The 21,181-nt window shown below is 36.0% G+C and overlaps 1 protein-coding gene across 1 annotated transcript in view; it reads right to left on the reverse strand.

Annotated features, from left to right (window-relative positions):
* Window positions 1-773: 773 nt before the first annotated feature.
* The window catches only part of MICU3 (Mitochondrial calcium uptake 3), a 91,107-nt gene continuing 70,699 nt past the window's right edge, over window positions 774-21,181 (reverse strand). Inside the window, exons 10-12 of the mRNA XM_090380423.1 lie at window positions 13,297-13,405; window positions 9,576-9,733; window positions 774-989 (exon numbers count right to left, since the gene is read on the reverse strand). Coding sequence (XP_090236549.1) covers window positions 921-989; window positions 9,576-9,733; window positions 13,297-13,405 — 336 coding nt within the window. The 3' untranslated portion in view covers window positions 774-920. The remainder of the gene's footprint in view (window positions 990-9,575; window positions 9,734-13,296; window positions 13,406-21,181) is intronic.

The raw sequence follows: 21,181 nt of genomic DNA on the forward strand, positions 1-21,181 counted from the left end.
TTGTAATTATAAGCAGCTAGCCTGCAACTTAGATAACGTCTACCAGGATGCTATTTGCTACTGCCACTTACCACAATACCATGATTTCGTTGACTTACATCATGGGCATGTAATTACTGGTAATCTTAACCTGGTTCCTCACCAGGAATTGAGATCTGTTCTTTCCTACGGTTTTAAATACAGACCTAATACTAGCCCTAATGCCAATTTGATAACCAAACTAATACATTCTGACCTTATGCATTTTTGCCTTAAATTGGCCTATAAGTTTAATTTACCACTAGAGGCCTTCTATAATTGGCTAGTTCTTACTTTACACTATAACGTATCTATTTAGTATATATATATATATATATATATATATATACACAGTATATAATAATTTTATTCTTTATATAGAGGTACTAAGTAAACATCAATTATACATCATCACAAAATTAAAAAGATACTGTACACCTTTTTATAATGAAATAAACATAAATTTAAAAAAGTTTTAAGTAACTAAACTCAAATTATGGGTACCCTGGTTGAAAGCCACTGATTTAGATGATGGTTTTCTTCAAGGATTTCAAAGAGACTGAGATATGAGAATAATTTGTTGACAGATACATTTTTCAATGATGGATCCATAAATGTAGTGTTTTAACCCCAAAAAACCATGTGCTCAAGAATAACATTTGTTACTATCATTCAACAAAGTGAAAACATGAAATGTTTCAACTTTTATTGGAAGATTGAGTTAAGGCAGTTTCAGAAAAGAATGAGTAGGGGGGTACTATTATACAGTTTGTAATCACTAGAAGTACTTAACAATTTGTACCTTCAAAGCATCCAACTCTATTTAAATTTATCAAGATTTTGAAATAACTTTTTAAGCTTCTATACACAGGCTGAAAAATATCTTCTGTTGAGTCCTGATTTCAAGCTTTCATTTCAGTTTTTACACATGATTTGAAAGCATCCCAACCTTCACTCTTGACCAGATGAGACTGGAAAATAAATAAAATGTGAAAATTATTAATAATCTTGCAGTTAACAAAAAAAAAAACTCCCACCTCTTTCCCAAACTTAAAAAGAAGTAAATTCTGACAAAACATTTGTTTTTGTAATATAAACTACTTTCTTTAATGTTTCAGAGGTTCTCCATGGTAAAATATAAATTAAAAAAACATTGGAATCAAAACTGCCCCCTGTCATGATGAAGAACTGCAGTTTTATTCCTGCTGTCTTGTAAGTGGCTGAGGATCAAAGAAGAAAATCCAAACTTTTGCAGTCTCTCACTGCCTGGAATGTCCACTGATAAAAGCTGATTGTTCCATGTTCAGGTGTTTCTTGGTTAATTATTCAAAAGTGGATGGTTGGAACCTTGTATTGTGACTTATTCCACCCTGAAGTGGGGTATGGCAATGAGGTGGGGGTTACCCTGCCAATAATCCTAATATGGTACTAAACATTCCATAGTCCTTGGATTGCATGTTTTCTAACCCTAGACTTTTCAATTTGAACCTACAGGTTTCATTAATAGTACAGTAGGCAGTATTGCATTAATATTTCCAGCAGTGGTGTAGTTTTCAGAAGTTAGAGCCAGAGTTTACTGCACTCAATAAATTTAATAGACCATATATCCTGGAAGAGAGGGATAATGGGAATTCAGGAGTTTCTTCTGGTTTCACTGCTGGTGCCATCTCCAAAACTGTTTTCTAATAATTCTGTTGATAGTGTCCCCATTTGGGGAAGAAAGGAATTGGAAGATGACTATTGTTTGTTAAATTCTGACAGTGCTGAGCTCTTGTTTGAGGTTAGTGGGAGATATATTTTCAGGACCATGTCCTTAATAGTCCCAGGATTTACAGAAATATATTGACAGGCTGACCCTTCCCTAGCAAATGGCTTACCATGTTCCAGGGTAGAATAAATCACTGTACAACAAACCTGATTCTCTTGCAGTTGTTCTGAATACCACAAGAAAACACAGAACAAACAGCTTTACCTATCAAGGATACCAACTTAATTATCAGTTATTCCATTCTAATTATGATTGACTTTTTTACCCAAACCCTGCCTTCCACTCTATACTTCTAATAATGCTCTGTGCTGTTGGTTGCACACACTACAAACGAGGTCTCCTGTGAGAAGCTTTACCTACTTCCAATCCAGCTGTTTCTCAATTTCCCATTTCTAGAAATACCTTTTTTTTATTAGATTAAAACCTGAAACTGCTATGACCTCTTTTACTGCTAATGAAAAGCTTAAATTTAATTTACTTTTGTTCTGAATACTGTTTTCAATTTTTACTTTATTATAGTACACTGAGTGAGAGAAATCATGGGATACCCACCTAGTAATAGGTAGGCCCACCTTTTGCCCGGATGAGGGTAGTCCCATGCGAGGCATTGAGTCCACTAGTTAACAAACCCATTCCACAAGTATTTCCAACCATGCATACTGCACTACTGTCCATAATTCTGTTGTGTTCCTGGATGGAGGAACCAAAGCTTGAATGGACCTTTTCATATCCCAAAGATGCTCCACAGGATTCACGTCCGGTTAACTGGGAGGCCATTCCATGGTGGTAAAGTATGCAGAATGTGTGTTGAACCATGTTCTAGTCACCACAGCTCTGTTGGGGAGGTGCATTGTCCTCCTGGAAGAGTATTGCTCTTTGGGTGAACAATGACCATGAAGGGATGCAGATGGCCTGCAAGGATGGAAACGTAACCTGGATCGTTCAGAGGTGCATCTAGACATAATAGAGACCTCAACGTGTGCCAGTTGAACATGCCCCGAGACCATTACCAACCGCCCACCTGCTGATAACATAATGGGTGCACAGCTTTGTGCGGATTCTCCCATCTGCTCGAAATAACTGGAAATGGGGCTCATCAGACCAGTCTCCAATCATCCAATGCCAATGTTTTACCCAGTCATGGTGTTAATAGGCAGTTCCTATAACATATTGCTAATGATTGCTTGATATTTCTGGCAACTTCCCTTTAAGTTGGCAGTGATTTGTGCCACTGTCACTCTGGTTGGCTGAAACAATGCGAGACAGATGAAGACCATGTTCATCCGCCACCTTTCTGTCCATGAGGTTATTCTGGAAATGCTGTATTCCTGATACATTCTTGATACTGTCAAATGGGGATAGTGCAATTTCTGTACCACCTCCACATTCAGCGTGACCGTGGGGGTCACTCTGATCGTGGCACCCACTATTGTCCCTCTTTCCAAGTCGGTTAACTTAAGATTTTTATCCATACTGGCATCGAATTACCATTTACATCAATGCAGTGCATCTATGTCTAGGTGGTAGATGACTCATCAACTGGTGCAATACCACCACTTTGCTTCAAGTGGTGGAATCCATGTTTAGTCTCCAGAGCTAAGTTCCGGTCAACCCTTCCCCATCTTCCATCACGCAGTATGACTGATTTTTGAGGTTATGATTGAACATCATGGCAAGATCCAAAATTTCCTTACATTTTGAGGGTACAGCTCTAAAACAGTGTTCGCAGGCCGGCCGCTAATTAGTACACTGGACTGGACCTATTGGTAACTCTAGGAGGCTTCAGGATCAGCTAATGTATAATCTTGCTACCTCTACTCTGCCAGACAGTGACTGGAGGGAGTCTGAGTAGTGTGTATGCGGGGGGGGGGGGGGCATTGTTGAGACCATGTTATGTCAAGGATCTGGGTATATTCTTACTATGTGTGCCATATCCAAAAATTTCATTACTTCATACAGCCCCCCCCTCACTTTTTCTTACTATTGAATACACCATGAATTGAATTGGGGGGTGGCATTGTTGAGACCATGTTATGTCAAGGATCTGGGTATATTCTTACAATGTGTGCCATATCCAAAAATTTCATTACTTCATACAGCCCCCCCTCACTTTTTCTTACTATTGAATACACCATGAATTGACAAATTAATAGAGGAAGCTTATCTGCGAAAAGATCTAAACCTCCCAAACACTTCCTAGTTCATTTCACAAATATATGTGGTCTCAATTCTAATCTCAACGACGTCCATTTCCACTTGCAGTCTGCCAAAACCACGTACTTTTTCTGACAGAATCTCAGTTATCGGTTGATTCAACTACTCATCTCAGTTGCCCAAATTATTCACTGTATGATTCCTTTTGTCTCAAAGGTGGTACTTGTGCATATGTCCATTCCAATGTTCCCTGTCAGAGACTCGGTAATTTGGAATCTTCTCTCTTTGATCTTTTCTGGCTTAAAATTTCTCTACCTTGTGTCAAATTCATCTGTTGTCTCTACCGTTCTTCCAACTCCACTAATCACTTGGAGCTTTTGCTTGATTTTCTCCAGTCCAACTTTCCTAACAGCGAAGTAATTTTCCTTGGTGATTTTAAGTTCACAACTCCAGCTGACTTCCGTTTTCTAGTCACCGACCCAGCTGGTCGAGATGCTGAGGCTTTTGCAATTACTAATGACCTTGTAGAGATAGTTCATTTACCTACAAGAATACCAGACAATTCTAGCCATACAGCCAACACGCTTGATCTTTTTCTCACAAACAACCCTTCTAAGCACACAGTCAAAGGCGCCTCCGTAGCCAGGTGGGAAGGAGCAGCAGTGCGTAGCACATGCTTCTTGATTAGACCGGGGTTCAAGCCCGTCACCACCAAATACGGAGGATGCGGAAAGGTCAAGGAATGACCACCGCATATCCTGGAGCAATATGGCCTTAGTTGCTAATGCTCCTAAAAACCAAAACAACAACAACACAGTCAAAGTGAGTGGTCCTTTAGGCACCCCAGATCACAATTTGGTGATCCTCTTCACCAATGGAGCCTTTATCTCATGGCTATTCCCAACCTCGTGTTGTTTGGCATTACAAGAATGCAAAATGGGATGACCTGTGAGATTTCTTTTCCTTGGTTGGATTACTGTTTCAAAACTAATGTCAACGTTTTTTTTGCTCAGATCGTCAGTGAAATTATTCTTGTAGGAATGGAATCCTTTATTCCACACTCCACTTTAAAATCTCGTCCTTTATCTAAACCTTGGTTTTCCAATAAATGTGTTAAGGCTGTTCAAGAGAAGAACGTTCCATATCGTAATTGGCTTGTTCCCAATTCTTCAGTTTCATTTTCTGCCTACACCAAAGCTTGCAACAATTGTAAAGCAGTTATTAATCAGTCCAAACTAGAAAACTTGCTTCTTGCCCTAATGGTAGTGAAGCATTCTGGTCTCTTGCCAAAGTTATTGGCTGCAACTTTTGCCCATCTCTGGTCCAACCTCTGTCAAAACCAGATGATTCTGTTGTCACTTCAGCCAAGGATAAAGTCGACCTAGCATCCTATTTTTCTACCAACTCTTGTATTAATGATCTTGGTAAAACTCCCACCATTCCCAACATGCTCCATTCAATGCCTCCTGTGGTCTTACACCAAAAAGATGTCAGAAGGGTTTTGGCAAATCTTGATGCTAAGAAAGCTCCAGGTGCTGATGATATTTCTCCACTTGTTCTCAAAACCTGTGCTCCTGAACTTATGTTCTTTGTTGCCTTTTTCACTTTCTTACTCCAAAGGTGTTTTTCCTTCTGTTTGGAAATTTGCTCATACCCAGCCAGTTCCTAAAAAAGGGTTACAAGTCCCTCCCATCCAATTATCGTTCCATTGCAATTACTTCTACTCTTTCTAAAGTAATAGAGAAATCAATTAACCGCCAACTCTTTAACTAACTAAAACCTGTCTGATCAACGATCACCAGTATGGATTCTGTCGGTGTCGATCCACTGGTGATATTCTGGCTTATGTTACCCATTTATGGACAAATTCAATGGAAAAGTTCAGTAAAACACAAGCAGTTGCTCTTGACATCTCAAAGGCTTTCGATCGTGTTTGGCATACAGGTCTTCTAAACAAGCTTTCATCTTATGGTCTGCCAACTGTTTTTTTTTTGTAATTGGTTATCCAGTTTTCTCTCTGATCGCTCACTGAGGGTAATGGTAGCTTCTCTGTCTTCTTACTCCTCCATTAATGCTGGTGTCCCCCAATGTTCAGTTCTTTCCCCCATTCTTTTCCTCTTGTATATTAATGACCTTCCATCAACTGGAAATCCTATCCATAGTTTTGTCAATGATAGCACATTGCTTTCCACTTTCCATTTTGAGAAACCTTGCCCTGCTCAATCAGCTTCAACTTTTCGAATATCTGCTACGAATTCCTTAAATGCCAATCTCCAGTGGGGCAAAGACAACTTAGTTGATTTCAATCCTTCTAAAACTCAGTCTTGTCTTATATCTTGCAAAAAGAGTTTTTCTGCTACCCCGGGGGCTCACATCTAGTGAGTATGGGCTTGGCAAACCCAGTCCTGAGCTGGATATCATCATTCTTCTCTTTCTTGGTGATTCCTTTCTACTTTTCTCTTTCTCTCTCTCTCTCAGGGGGTAACTTGGGAATTTTTTTTTTTTTTTTTTTTTTTGGCTGGTGCAGCATAAGCCTCAGGCTTCCTTGTACCATATGGCCATTAATAATAATAATAATCTTTGGTGACACTCTTTATTACTTGACAAAATGATATCTCTTTTGGGGATTACACTGACTTCTTGACTTCTAATCTCTCTCTCTTGGCACAAGCACATTACAAATATTGCTTCCTCTGCATCTAAAAAACTTGGTTTTCTCTTTCGCTCTCGGTGTTACTTTTCTTCCAAATAGCTGTTCACTCTGTACAAATCGCAAATCTGCCCTACCAGGGAATATTGTTCCCACATCTGGGGCGGTGCCCCCAAAAGCTCTCTCTCTCAGGCTTCTAGATTCCATTCAGAAGAGGGCAGTTAGGTTAATTGATGGTAAAAAAAGGTAAAGTGCAGCCATTATCAACCCACTGCAGGATGGAAGCCTCCTCAACAATTCATGCTGAGGGAAATAGACCATAATCTGCCACACTGGTCCAGTGCGGGTTGGCAGATCGACCGTATTCAGCAGTCAGGGGCTTGAACCCCGGTCTACTCAAAGAGCGTGTGCCACTGCACTCCCGCTCCTGACCACTCAGCTATGGAGGCCTTTTATTTGATGACTCCTCTTTAACGGTCTCTCCACTCGCTGTCTTATATTATTTCTGCTGCATGCCTTTTGTACAGATACTTCCATGGCACTGTTCTTCTGAATTTGTTCTATAATTCCCACTCTCTTTTAAAACAGTCCAAACATGTGTTGCCAACTTCCATTTACTGTCCAACTTCAAACTCGCAGAACCAACTTTTCATCTTCCTCGTTTATTCATTCTACTGCCATTTTCTGGAACAACCTTCCTTCGTACGTATTTCCTGAAAATTACAGTCTACAGAAGTTCAAGTCTAATGTCAACAAATATCTTCTTTTGTCTTCTCAATCTCCAACCCAAGGACGGTACTATAGGTTCTAATACCTCTCATGTTTGGGGTTTTCATAAAAAAAAAATCTATGTACTTGCCAAGTAGTGGGCTCATCTGCTAATGAGAGGGGTGACAGTAGCACATTGTCCAGGAACTAGGTATCCCATGAATTCTGTCCCTTCAGGATAACTTCTATAATCCCCTTAGAGATCCAACGTCTTACAACCTGCTCCCATTTGCTATTCAGCTTGCATGACTATAAATGCTGGAGGACTATTACTATCAAATAGTGAGGTCTATACAGAGGTCCTTTTTCTGGGAGGAAAATAAGCCTCTATACAATAGTGGGGTGATACATCTACACAAAATGTCGAACTTTTTGTAAAAAAAAATGTATGTACAGTTAGGTGATATACTTAAGTGTCCAGATAAGTTCTTTTCCACAAGTATGCATGTATCTGATTGCTTGACTCATTAACCCAGGGGCTCATATCTGGCGAGTATGGGCTTAGCACACCCAGGGTCCTGAGCTGGATATCATCATTCTTCTCTTGGTGATTTCCTTCTGCTTCTCTCTCTCTCTCTCTGGGTAACTTTTTTTTTTTTTTTGAATGGTGCAACATAAGCCTCAGGCTTCCTTGCACCATATGGCTGATAATAATAATATGATTGGAGCATAGTTCAAGCCATTCTTTGATAACACCAATGATTTTTTTTGTGCATGTCTTAATTAATGGAAATCTGAGGTTTTTTTTTTTTTTTTTAATTCTAGAAAGAGCCAAACATTGCAGGGTGTCAAATCTGCCTTTAGGAAATATGATACATTTTTTCCCTCTGCCAGAAAAACTGGATATAGAAAAGGGAATATTTGAGCATGCATTATGATGAAAGAGAATGTTAAGTGGCTATTTTTTTTTATTTTATTTATTTATTATTATTTTTTTTTTCTGTGGTCATTTTCACGCAAGCAATAATGCTAGTCTGGTCCCTCGACAATAAAATGTTCAGATTGCTTGGTACAAGCTGTATAAATGTCCAAAAAAAAAAAATTGATCATCATTTCTCCAACCCCCATAAAAGCAAAAAGTGTTGGAAAACGTGTTGGAAAACTAGTAGTTTTTTATTGGTTAGCTGGTTGGTGGTGAAATCATAATGAATGCTACTAAATTCATCAAAACTGTCTTTAAGTTCTTGACCCACAGCAACTTGATACTGCATTTATTTCATCAGGCATTAGTAATCTGGGAATCCAATGGCTGTATTAATTTCAGCCTGACAGTCTTTGTCATGCTGCAAAGAATGCATACGCACTGTTGTTCTTGGGAAATATTTTGCCACATCAATTGCTCTGACTATACTATAGTCATAGTGGTTGATGTGGTGTGGTACAAACTAGTGTACTTCAAGAACATTTTTGTTTTTTATTGTCTATATAAATGTGCATGTTCATAGGCTGATTTGGATGTTGTGCAGGCTGAAAAACCCAGAATAACTCCTGGGGGAAATTTAACCTCCTCCACCTGAGATTGCATTACCTACAAACACAAAATAAGAGACCTTTAAAAATTCCACCACTCTATCACAGGATTTGAACCCAGATTTCTCCAGGTGAGTGACAAGTGGCAAAACCACTATACTGTCTATTGAAACTGATAACATGTCAGCAATTTTACAATTAATCATGCAATGTTTGTAAGTTGTGATTTCAAAAAAATACTTTATTCCAATGGAAAATACTAGCATACCATGCTTTTTTTCTTCCATCACATGGAATATTTTTGTAGCAGTTTCTTCAAATGAACAACCCTGATTGCACAATGTATGCCATAGCTGATTCCATCTCTACTGATACAGGCACAATTCAACATATCTGCTCTTAATTGACTGCAAATTACAAATTTTACTCACAATTAATATCAATAATCAGTGACAGTGTCATGAGATGGCCAATGCTGTACACTGTTCTTTGCTATGTTAGCATTTCTCTCCACTTAGATACGTAGTTCTGTTCAATCTTATTATTCTTTGTCCAATCCTTGTATATTTAAGTCTTATATTTTGGGTTCCATGTTTGTTTAAATTGTATTTGATATTATTCTCATTTGTCATTCTGTGCAGCATTTTTCTCTTCAGAGGGAATTTGTTGGCTATTGTTAGGTTTGTGATATGGTTCAATTTTAATAAGCTTTCATTATTTATTATTGGTATTTTAATGTCAACTCACCCTAAATCCACGATGAAGACGATCTCTCATGATAGCAATAAATTCCTTATAAGAAAGTTGTCCATCTCCATCCTCATCAAAGATCTGAAATACTGTATTTACAAGGTGGATATCCAAAGTGTATCCTGTGCAAAGTTTTACAGCTCTATGGAACTCATCTATAGATGCAAAAACACTATTAACAGATTATTTTCTAGTTTAATGCAATCATGAATAACTAAACAGAGGTGTCTTATAATAGTAAAAGGTTATTCAGACTTCAATAAACCTCATACCTGGAAAGCTAGGTTTATTTAAGAATAAGAGGTGAAGATTAAATATCCAATAAATAACACACAAAAAATGTATTACAATATTTAAAAACAAATATATATATATATACACACACACACACACACACCCTGTACGATAACGGATGTACATTATCCACCCAGCAATTTTAATTTTATGCTTACAATGGATAAACAGGAATTCACTGAGTGCCTATGATGCTATTTAACAGGAAGTAAAATGCATTAAATAAATTTTCAATTGGAGAGAGTAATATCTTCAAAAATTCCTCCAGTCATAGATGGGAAATGAAACCATACAGTAGATAACCTTATTACATTAATAATAATTTGCATATACTAGATCGTATGTATAGCTTAGCTTAATTTTCAGCACTCACCTCATAGTAATCCGCTTAGCTGGTGGAGGGTTTTATCACATACATAGTGGTTATAGGATTCTAATACTTTACAGGGATTATGGGTTTTAAAATTAAGTTATGGGCTGTAGAAAAATTTTTAAGAAAGGAAAGTGCACCTTCCATGGTTGCCTAATTAAATTAAATTAAGAGAAAAAAGGGAAATATATAAGCTAATAATCGCGTACGAGTGACTTTCGAGTTTCCTCGTCTTCAGTTAGCTATAGTGGAGGGGGGGAAGAGAGCGCGCTTGTCTTATATACGGGTTGGGTTCCCGAAATGCATTTCAGTGCACGTGGAAACTTGATACGTGCTAAATTCCAAATGGGGGAGAAATTGGCGGGAATCTTTTTGTTTAACACGTTGAGTGATGTATGGTGCTTAAACCATTCAATAACGAGGGCTTCGTTTTCAAGGATTTTGTAGCTAGAATTTAATTTAATTACTGTGATGGCTGAATCGATGAGTGGGTTGTGATTTTGAGATTGGACATGTTGTGTTAGTTCTGTACTTGCTGAGTTAGTTTTGAAGCTATTAAAGTGGTAGTATGCACGCGTGTTCGCGATTTTTGATGTCCCGAATTTTGCTGTTGTACTACCTAAGTAACATGCTTGGCAATCTGATTGGCATCTGATCAAATATATAATGTTGTAATCTTGTGTCTCGTACTCGTGTGTTGTCTTGTATGAATTGAATTTGGAACTTAATTTGTTATACGATGTGAATATTAATTTTATATCTGTATTTTTAAAAATCTGTTGAAGTCTTCTAGCGTATTGTTGATGATATGGGAGCGCGATAAGGGGTTTTTGTGTCTTATTCTTGTTCACGTGGTTAATAATTTTGTTTGGGTTATTATGAACTTTGGTGATGGTTTCTTTTATTAGTTGTGGTGGGTATTTTCTGTCGATGAATTTTTTGGTGAGGTATTGTAATTCTATAGATAGGTCTGTTTGTGTGTGGCTATATTTTACAGCATTGTATATCTGGTTGTATATAACTGCTTTTTTGATGTATAGAGGGTGGTGTGAGTGGTAATGTAAGAATTTACCTGTATGTGTGTTTTTTCTGTATATTTTGGTGCCTAAAGATGTGTTTATTTTGTATACAGTGAGGTTTAGAAAATTAATTTTATTATCGTTTTCTACTTCGAGGGTGAATTTGAGTCTTTCATGTGTTGTGTTAAAGGTGTTCAGTAAAGTATCGATGGTGGTTCTGTTGCCTATTAAGAGGACGTCATCTGCATACCTCATGTATAGTTTAATTCCTGGGGGAAAGGGTTGGAGAATTTTTTCTTCGATAGATGCGAGGTAGATCTCGGATAAAGGGGCAGAGATACCGAGGCCCATGGGAAGGCCGAAAATTTATTCGTAGACGTTATTTTGGAATTTAAATTGTTTGGCGTCAAGTAACAGTGATGTGAGTTCTAAAATATCATTAATGTTTAAGTCGGTACATCGATACTTTACTGAACACCTTTAACACAACACATGAAAGACTCAAATTCACCCTCGAAGTAGAAAACGATAATAAAATTAATTTTCTAAACCTCACTATATACAAAATAAACACATCTTTAGGCACCAAAATATACAGAAAAAACACACATACAGGTAAATTCTTACATTACCACTCACACCACCCTCTATACATCAAAAAAGCAGTTATATACAACCAGATATACAATGCTGTAAAATATAGCCACACACAAACAGACCTATCTATAGAATTACAATACCTCACCAAAAAATTCATCGACAGAAAATACCCACCACAACTAATAAAAGAAACCATCACCAAAGTTCATAATAACCCAAACAAAATTATTAACCACGTGAACAAGAATAAGACACAAAAACCCCTTATCGCGCTCCCATATCATCAACAATACGCTAGAAGACTTCAACAGATTTTTAAAAATACAGATATAAAATTAATATTCACATCGTATAACAAATTAAGTTCCAAATTCAATTCATACAAGACAACACACGAGTACGAGACACAAGATTACAACATTATATATTTGATCAGATGCCAATCAGATTGCCAAGCATGTTACATAAGGTAGTACAACAGCAAAATTCGGGACATCAAAAATCGCGAACACGCGTGCATACTACCACTTTAATAGCTTCAAAACTAACTCAGCAAGTACAGAACTAACACAACACGTCCAATCTCAAAATCACAACCCACTCATCGATTCAGCCATCACAGTAATTAAATTAAATTCTAGCTACAAAATCCTTGAAAACAAAGCCCTCGTTATTGAATGGTTTAAGCGCCATACATCACTCAATGTGTTAAACAAAAAGATTCCCGCCAATTTCTCCCCCATTTGGAATTTAGCACGTATCAAGTTTCCACGTGCACTGAAATGCATTTCGGGAACCCAACCCATATATAAGACAAGCGCGCTCTCTTCCCCCCCTCCACTATAGCTAACTGAAGACGAGGAAACTCGAAAGTCACTCGTACGCGATTATTAGCTTATATATTTCCCTTTTTTCTCTTAATTTAATTTAATTAGGCAACCATGGAAGGTGCACTTTCCTTTCTTAAAAATTTTTCTACAGCCCATAACTTAATTTTAAAACCCATAATCCCTGTAAAGTATTAGAATCCTATAACCACTATGTATGTGATAAAACCCTCCACCAGCTAAGCGGATTACTATGAGGTGAGTGCTGAAAATTAAGCTAAGCTATACATACGATCTAGTTATTACATTACAGCACATAAGGACTCCTTAAAATATCAAGAGGGTAATTTGCATATAATAATAAAATTTCAGTTAAATGATTCTAACTATTCAGCACATATGGCCAAAGGTACATTTGACATACTCTAGTTATAACACTGCATGTGATGTATTACAAAAGCTATACAGAACATTAAGATAAACTCTGAAATTAAACTTGGAAAGAAAATAAACTTTATATTAATATATAAATGCCTTTTAATATGGCAAAAAATCCATATTTTCCAACATAGTAACACAATGTTTTTAAAACACGTGAATTGCATTACCTTGTGAAATAGGCTGATTAGCATAAGTAAACATCCTCATTGCAATAGCAAAATCATCAAGATTATTCAGGAACTGACAAAAGGCTTTAAACTGTGCAAATGATATTCCCTAAAAGTGAAAAAGAAAAGCAATTTTATTTTTGAATATGCCCTTATTTAAAGCAATGTAATAACTTCTTTAGAGGACAGCTATTCAAGGCTCTTGAACGAAACATGTAAATGTTGAAGACAACAATAAAATCTTGAATTTACTAAACATTCCAAAAACTTGAATATTCAGAATATTTTTCTAGTATTTTTTCGCTGTTAATAGACATTCACAATGTTGTTAGGCAAGTTGCCATAAGAAGATCACTTTTAGCTTTTTTAAATTATTATAGCACTGGCACAAATAAATGCCGATTCTCTTTTCCATCCCACAATAAATTCACTGATTATTTCAGAGTTTTTGGGTGTATCATCTACTTCAGTAATAGTGTGCCAGTTATATAATTATACCTATACATGTATACTCACAGTACAATTTGGATATTGTACTAACTAAAAAAACATGGAATAACTCATGAGGAACCTTACTCCCTTCATTTTGATTGGATAATTATAGTCCCAACTGAAGAGGCCTGTGATCATTAAGGCTATCTGGCTCATAGTTTATAAAGCACCAGCCAAAAAAAAAAATGTACCCACTTCATTTGCCCATTTCTGACAATTTGTCCAAACCTTTAAATTTAAACTATCCACTTTGGCATGACAACACTATATGGAAGTTTATTCCAACAAGCAATTATTCTGGCTGACTGCATATTTCAGTACATTGTTCACTTAACCCTTCTAAAGCCTTATACACTTCAATTAAGTTATCACCTTGCAGATGCCTAGTTTCCAGATATTGAAATTTACAGACCCCCAGTCTTGGTAAGAATAGCCTTCTGTGCCCATGATTAATCTTGCCCTTCTCTTCACAAATGCACATAAGGCTTCTAGACTTGCATGGTATTCAAGATGCAATTTATCCAATGCCTTATATACAATGGGATAATCACTTCTTTGTCCCTGTTGGCAATAAATCACTGCCAGAACCTTCATGGGCTGTTTTTGCAGACTGCTTACACTAATCAGAGAATTTCAGGATAAACTATACAGAATAGCATTAAATTAGTAGAGGCATATGATGCAAGAAAGCAAGCTTATATAGCATCAGCCAAAAAAAAAAAAAAAAAAAAACCCTGCCCATTTTGTCCATCCATTCAATCCAAAAGTTTGTCTTTCAGCCTTAAATTTATTTAGGCTGTCAATTTCCACAATGACAGATGGAAGTTTGTTCCAGTAATCAACCACCCCACTAGGTAAAGGCAAATTTCCACACATCTATTCTACAATCTTTCCTCAATTTGAATTTATGCCCTTTCAGGTGCAGAATCTGAGCAAGAGGAAGAATTTTATCAGCATTGAGCTTGCTCAAACCATTCAAGGCATTATACACCTCAATCAGATCACCTTGCGGGTGCCTAGTCTCCAGAAGCTGCAATTATTTTTGTTGATCCCCGTCAAAGTACTTATCAATGTTAAAGACAGTAATTAGTTTTATAATTTTTAGTTTGATGATTATTCCATTTTTTGGAATAATCAAACTAAAATTGCATTATTTAATATACATATTGCAGTATTACAATCACTTTTTTCTTTATTACTTCTGGTGAAATTCTGAATACTACATTTAGAATCAAAATTAAATTTTCACATTTGCATTCAAATATAGGTGTACATGCATGAGCATGAATACATACCTTTGCATCCGAGATTTTAGAAAGGTTAGCAATGGTAACAATGATTGTGATGATTATACATCTCATAATTCCTCCCACTGATGCCATCACACACACACATCACACAACGAACATCAAATTGAACAATTCTTTGAACTACCAAAATAAATTTTCTTTGATTAAATAAACTTTTGACTTAGTTAAGATTACGTAAGTTTTACGTTATTTGCATAATCATAAGTTATTGCCACAGCGCCACTACTCCATTCTACTGTACTGTATAAAAGCAAAGCTGTCTCTTCAAAATCATACAGTAGACGTTTGCCTGCACTTTACTCTTGATAGTAGTTAAATCTTTAAGTAAATCCCATATAGATACACTATGATCCCTGCCACTTAAAGATTCCTTTACTTGAAGATTCTTAATGTGTGAAGAGTAATTGCTCATAATCAGATCAAGAGTATTGTTTCCTCTCTAATGTCTTGCTGTAGAAAACAGTCATCCAATAAATCTAAAGTTCTGATACTGTGTGAATGATCAACCACAAGTTTTCCAGTCAATATCTAGAAGGTTAAACCCCCCCCCCCCCATTATAAGACATTCTGAATTGCTTGCTCCTTCTAACTACAATATCTGTGTAGTCATTTGGCCTGTAATATAATTCTATGCTCATTTCTGTTTTCCCAGTGTTTATGTCACAAATGACTCAGCATTGCACTGGTTACCAACATCAACTGGGTGCCCCTGCTTTAGATTCTATGTACTTAACCAAAAGCAGTACTCCTTCCCATCCCACCTCCTGTCTTTCTGTACACATTATATTCACCATATTCAAATTCTGCATCTCTTATGTGTGAGTGGCACTATGTTTTAAATATCCCTACAATGTCCACATTTGACAATCTAACCAATACTTCAAATTTGCATACAAGTAAGTATATGTTCACCGGTTTTTGCTCTTAGTAATCCTAACACGGCTCATGTATTTATACTCTTCACAGTTATTTGGCTTATAACAAACTCCTCTAATTTTTGTTTCCCTAGTGCTTATGTAATATAAGACTGACTCAATATTACAGTGGAAATCTGTGCCTACTGCTTGTACTGTTTTAGAGTTTGTACTTCTTAACTAAAAGCATCCCCCCACCCCCAATTTCTGTCAAATCCTAAATTCAGCCTAAATTTGTGTTTACCATCATTTAACAAACATGTACAATATAACCTTTTCTACCCCTAAAGGATAATAATTTTTCTACAATATCACCAGCTTTTTTCCTAGAAGACCTGCCATATTCCTATTATATCTATCCTCACTGCTTTCCTGACAACAGAATCACCAACAATACCTCCTGTGGGACCAGTGCAATCTTGTTAATAGTGTTCCCACTATGCAGCCAGATGCACAAGGGTAGGTTCTAATGTTAAGGTGTTTGATGAGTCCCCTGATTTTCCTTTAAGGGGAATGACCCTTTTCTTCTAGCATTCAAATTTGTCCACTTTCACAGGAATTATAATCATATCTTTTCAATAGTCCATTGCTGTCTTGAAATGGAAGATCCAACTTTTTTATATATATTAAACAAAAGCACATGTAAATTTTTCTGAGGCCTGTTTTTGAAGCCTCAGAAAAACATGGTATCGATATAGATAAAAGGTATATGTATCATACATCTGTTTTTTAAAATATTATGGTAAACTTCACTTTAAAAGACTGTATGGAAGTAAGGCCTGTCCATTAAACTGGAAAGATGTATGTACGGTCACTGAATTTGCTAAAATATTATGTAGTGCTGTACTATGGAAATAATAATAAAAAAAAAAAAAAAAAAAACATTAAATATTGTAATCCTATATTTTACTGCACTTACTATGTGTAGCAGAAGAGCTGGATATTTTGCCATACTGTATGGTGGCAGGAGAAACTGACAAAAGCTCATTCAGTGTGTAGAATCTGAAGTAATTTTGCTGGAAATTTAATTCCCTACTGAGATCTGATGTGCATAGCAGGCTGATGTAAATCCTGACACTATTGTAAAAACATTTTATTGATAGTAAATATCATCAGTGTGTTACAGTACAGGGTCCCATATGGATTTAAAGTCTGGTTCAGTGAACTGCATGATGTCCTTTATTTACAAAGTATGTTAAATTGAGGTCAATTAAAGCAAGGTTTAATGTACTATCAAAATAGTATAACTGGGTATGGCATTGAGTGGTTGGTTGTGTTGTTACTCTGAGTATTCTTGGGCATGGTGCTAAACAGGTTAAACAATTAAATGACCCAAGCTAACTGATATGAAAACTGGTCTTGCTGAAACTGAAGGTTGAAAAGCTATCTTAGTTTATTCTGCGAAGATGCCATCTGCCAAATTAAAAGATATAATTAGAATTTGATCATAATCAGCCAAATTATGTGACATACTTTAAGTCACAAAAACAAGTAGGCCAGTAATACACTTTCCAAGAAAGCAAACTTTCATCTCACCATCCTGATTGGTTTCTGCACTCATTGCTTAATATGATACAAGCCAGTGAGTGAACTCTACCATAACAAAAAAAAAACACCCTTTGAAGATTAGTATGTCACTGGTAGATAATCTCAGTTCATAACGCTAATACTGAAAGAATTTTATAACTGAGCATAAAGGATTATCAAAAATAAAATAATAAAACATTATGCTAAAATGTATGAAAACTGCAATATCTTCACAGCAGTATAACCTTTTATCTAATGAAGCCTGAAGTAATGTACATGTACAGTGGCAGACAAAAAAACTGCATCACCTTAAAAAAAGTAACATTTGTAGTGAAACGTATAAGTATTTGATTACAGTCATTTTGTTTGTGGCAAAGCAAAAGTATTGCATAATGCTTCTATTGCATCAGACAGTAATTGCAAGGTATTCATCAGCCGTTTCTATAAATACAGCATTGGAAGGTATACACACTCATTAGTATCCTGTTTTGTGGAGGTTGTAAGCATGGCTCCATATGTTCAGTTGACACCAAGAAAAAAAAGTAGCTGTTGCTCTGTCCCAGGAAGGGCTTTCTATGCATGCTATCGCTGATAAAATAGGCTGCCACCAGTCAACAGTATCCCCAGGTGCTGAAATTAAAGCATGAAACCGATGATTCAAAGAGGATCAGGCCGTAAGAGAGTGACTATACCTTCCCAAGATCAATATTTGAAATGGCCATGCCTTCGTAATCACCATTCTACTGCTCCTGATCTAAAACTGGACTTTGAGATGGCCTCTGGTGTTGAAACAAGTGCATGAATTATCCAAAGATGGCTTTTGGAATGTGGTCTGCACACCTATCAGCCCAAGAAGAAGCCTTTGTTGACCCAACAAATGAGGAAGAGGCAACTTTCTTGGGCTAAATCAGCAATGAGACACTGTCATCATTTCTGGCGAATTGAAATTCAACCTGCATGGCTCGGATGGGAAGCGATATGTCAGAAGACGAAAATCAGAGGCATACCATCCTGACTGTAAAGTTAGTTCCCCGCTGATCAGATGGTTTGCGGATGCACAACAAGCAAAGGGGTAGGGCGAATTAAGTTTATTAACGGAATGGTGAATGCAGAAACCTACACTGCTGTTTTGGAGGAGTGCCTGAAACTCGTTATTAGGGATCACCACACAGATGTCCAAAACTGCATTTTTCAACAGGACTCAGCACCTTGCCACACAGCAAAATTGGTAAGTTTTATGCTATTTAGATTTAATGATGAGTTTGTCTTCTTGTCTCACAAGGCTTAAAACATACTTACACCAATGTCCCCCCCCCATTTTTCTCCCTTAAGGTGTAGTCATACCTCAGAAATGCCAGCATTACAGTGTTGGACTGGCCTGGCAACAGTCCACATTTGAACCAAATTGAAAATTGCTGGTACAGTACACAATTTCATCTAAAACTGCTCATCTAAGTTTTCAGAAGAAGTAAGATTCGGCTGCAGGGGAGCACTGTAAGGGTGAAGTACCACGAAATTGGGCAACCGTATATCCAGAAGTTGATTAGCTCTATGCCAGATCGTTGCAAGGCTGTAATTGCAGCTCGAGGAGGAACAACGAAATATTGAGAACTTATTTTGTTTATTTACGGTATACAATACTATTACAGTAACTTGTTATTTCAGTTTGTACACATATGGTTGTCACGATTTCCAGTTGCATGATTTCTCATATTTTCCATTAATTATGCATTTTAACCTTTGGAAAGATATTTATGGCAATTAGGTATATCAGGTGGAGTCTTTTTATTGGATTTCATTCACAGAACTATATATCTCATCTGACAAATGCATTTCGAACATTTCTGCAAACAACACGTGATGCAGTTTTTTTGTCTGCCACTGTATACTTAAAAATCATTACACATGTGTATGTATATTAATGTTAATGAAAACTTTACATTAAAAATCATGGTATGTGTGTTATATAAGGATGTATACTTTGGAATATCAGTATACATAGAGAAATAATTATGCCGCATTAACAACATGGCATAATTATTTATGGTTCAGTTTTTCAATAATAAATAAAATAAATAAGAAATAAAAAAAGATAAAAATAAATAATAAAATATAATGTAAACATGAGAAGAGAGCTGTTTCTCTTGTTTTAGCATTCACAAGTCCTCTCAGGGATTGGATGTGTTTCATGAACACATCCAAGCTATGAGGAGAAGTAGCTCTTCCTCCCTTCAAAATTATTATATGCTTGCAGAATCAAGTTTTTATATATCCTATCACAGCTCGGATCAATCATTTGCATATTTCGAAATGTAAAAAAAAAAAAAAAAAGACATGAACAACAAGAACCAATTTTATGCAGTAATGTGCATCAGTTACTGCAGAAAACTTCTGTTGTACACTGTTCTAAAATGGAAGAAGTTGCTTCAACTTAATTTTTTTTTTTTTTTAATGAGTGCACATCTTATTTGGATGTGATATTTAAATAGATACAATATTTTATATTGCATGCTTTAACCTTTTATAACTATTTCACAAGTGATTTTTCAATATTAAAAAAATTGCTACTAATCATAAAACAAATATTAAAAGTAACAAAGAAAATGTTTTGAAATTCTAAGATTTATCCAAGTTTTTATGGCTGATGAATCACTTTTTAGCACTTAAAGAAAACTAATTATTTCATAACATTTCCCTATCTTAACTTTCCACTGTTAATATTTAAGAAATCAATGTGCAATGAGGGAAACCTTTGTACAATAATTTTGAAATGGCAATGCCAATCTTCGTTCTTTGCTCATTTTCAGTTCCAAATTTACCAGAAGATGACTTTATATTTCATAAAAAGAGACAGCGGAATCCAACACCATTATATATGAGTTACTTCATCACTTTATAAAACAGTCAGTCAGTCTTAAAAATCAGGTTTTTCAAGTATCATTTAAAAAATAATAATAATAATAATACAGAAATAAAAATATGCACTGCTTGTAACTTATTTTATCAAAGTATACATTAACAATTTAATATACAGGCACTCCCCGACTTACGTAATACTCGACTTATGGAAATTCGACTTTACGTAAGTTTTTGCTGGCCAGTGCAAGCTTAAAAAAATCATGGAAATGTATTTTGCATCTCATAGGAATAAATGGAAATATCGTGAAAATATAATGTGAACCGAATAACACATTGTTTTTTTTGGTAATTTGTTCCAAGACCTCAGAATTTGAAAATTTCCTTATATAACTAAGCTATTTATCTCTCTAAAAGATCATTTTTCTAATGGAAATTGCACCACACTTTCATTGTTATGATATGTTCCGTTATAAGTACCAATTTTGAATGCTTTTATGATATTTTTCTAAAAAAATTTCTGGAGTTCACTACCATAAAATAATAAAAAGAATTTGCACTTTCCGGCTTATTAGGCTTTTCTGTTAGCGCAATCTGTTATAAATGGGTAGTAAACTCGATCTTATTGCATTTGCGATAATACCGATAACTGGAATTCTGTAGATTTTTATGTTACGGTATTATGGTGAAATGAGTCCCCCTTCACTGAAATCTTCAATCATATAAAAAGTATAAATAAATTTTCAGAATTTTCTCTTTGTTCCTATTTACTTATTACAATGATGA

The sequence above is a fragment of the Mastigoproctus giganteus genome, chromosome 8, assembly GCF_048544385.1.
Source record: "Mastigoproctus giganteus isolate SK-2022 chromosome 8, ASM4854438v1, whole genome shotgun sequence".
NCBI lineage: Eukaryota > Metazoa > Arthropoda > Arachnida > Uropygi > Thelyphonidae > Mastigoproctus > Mastigoproctus giganteus.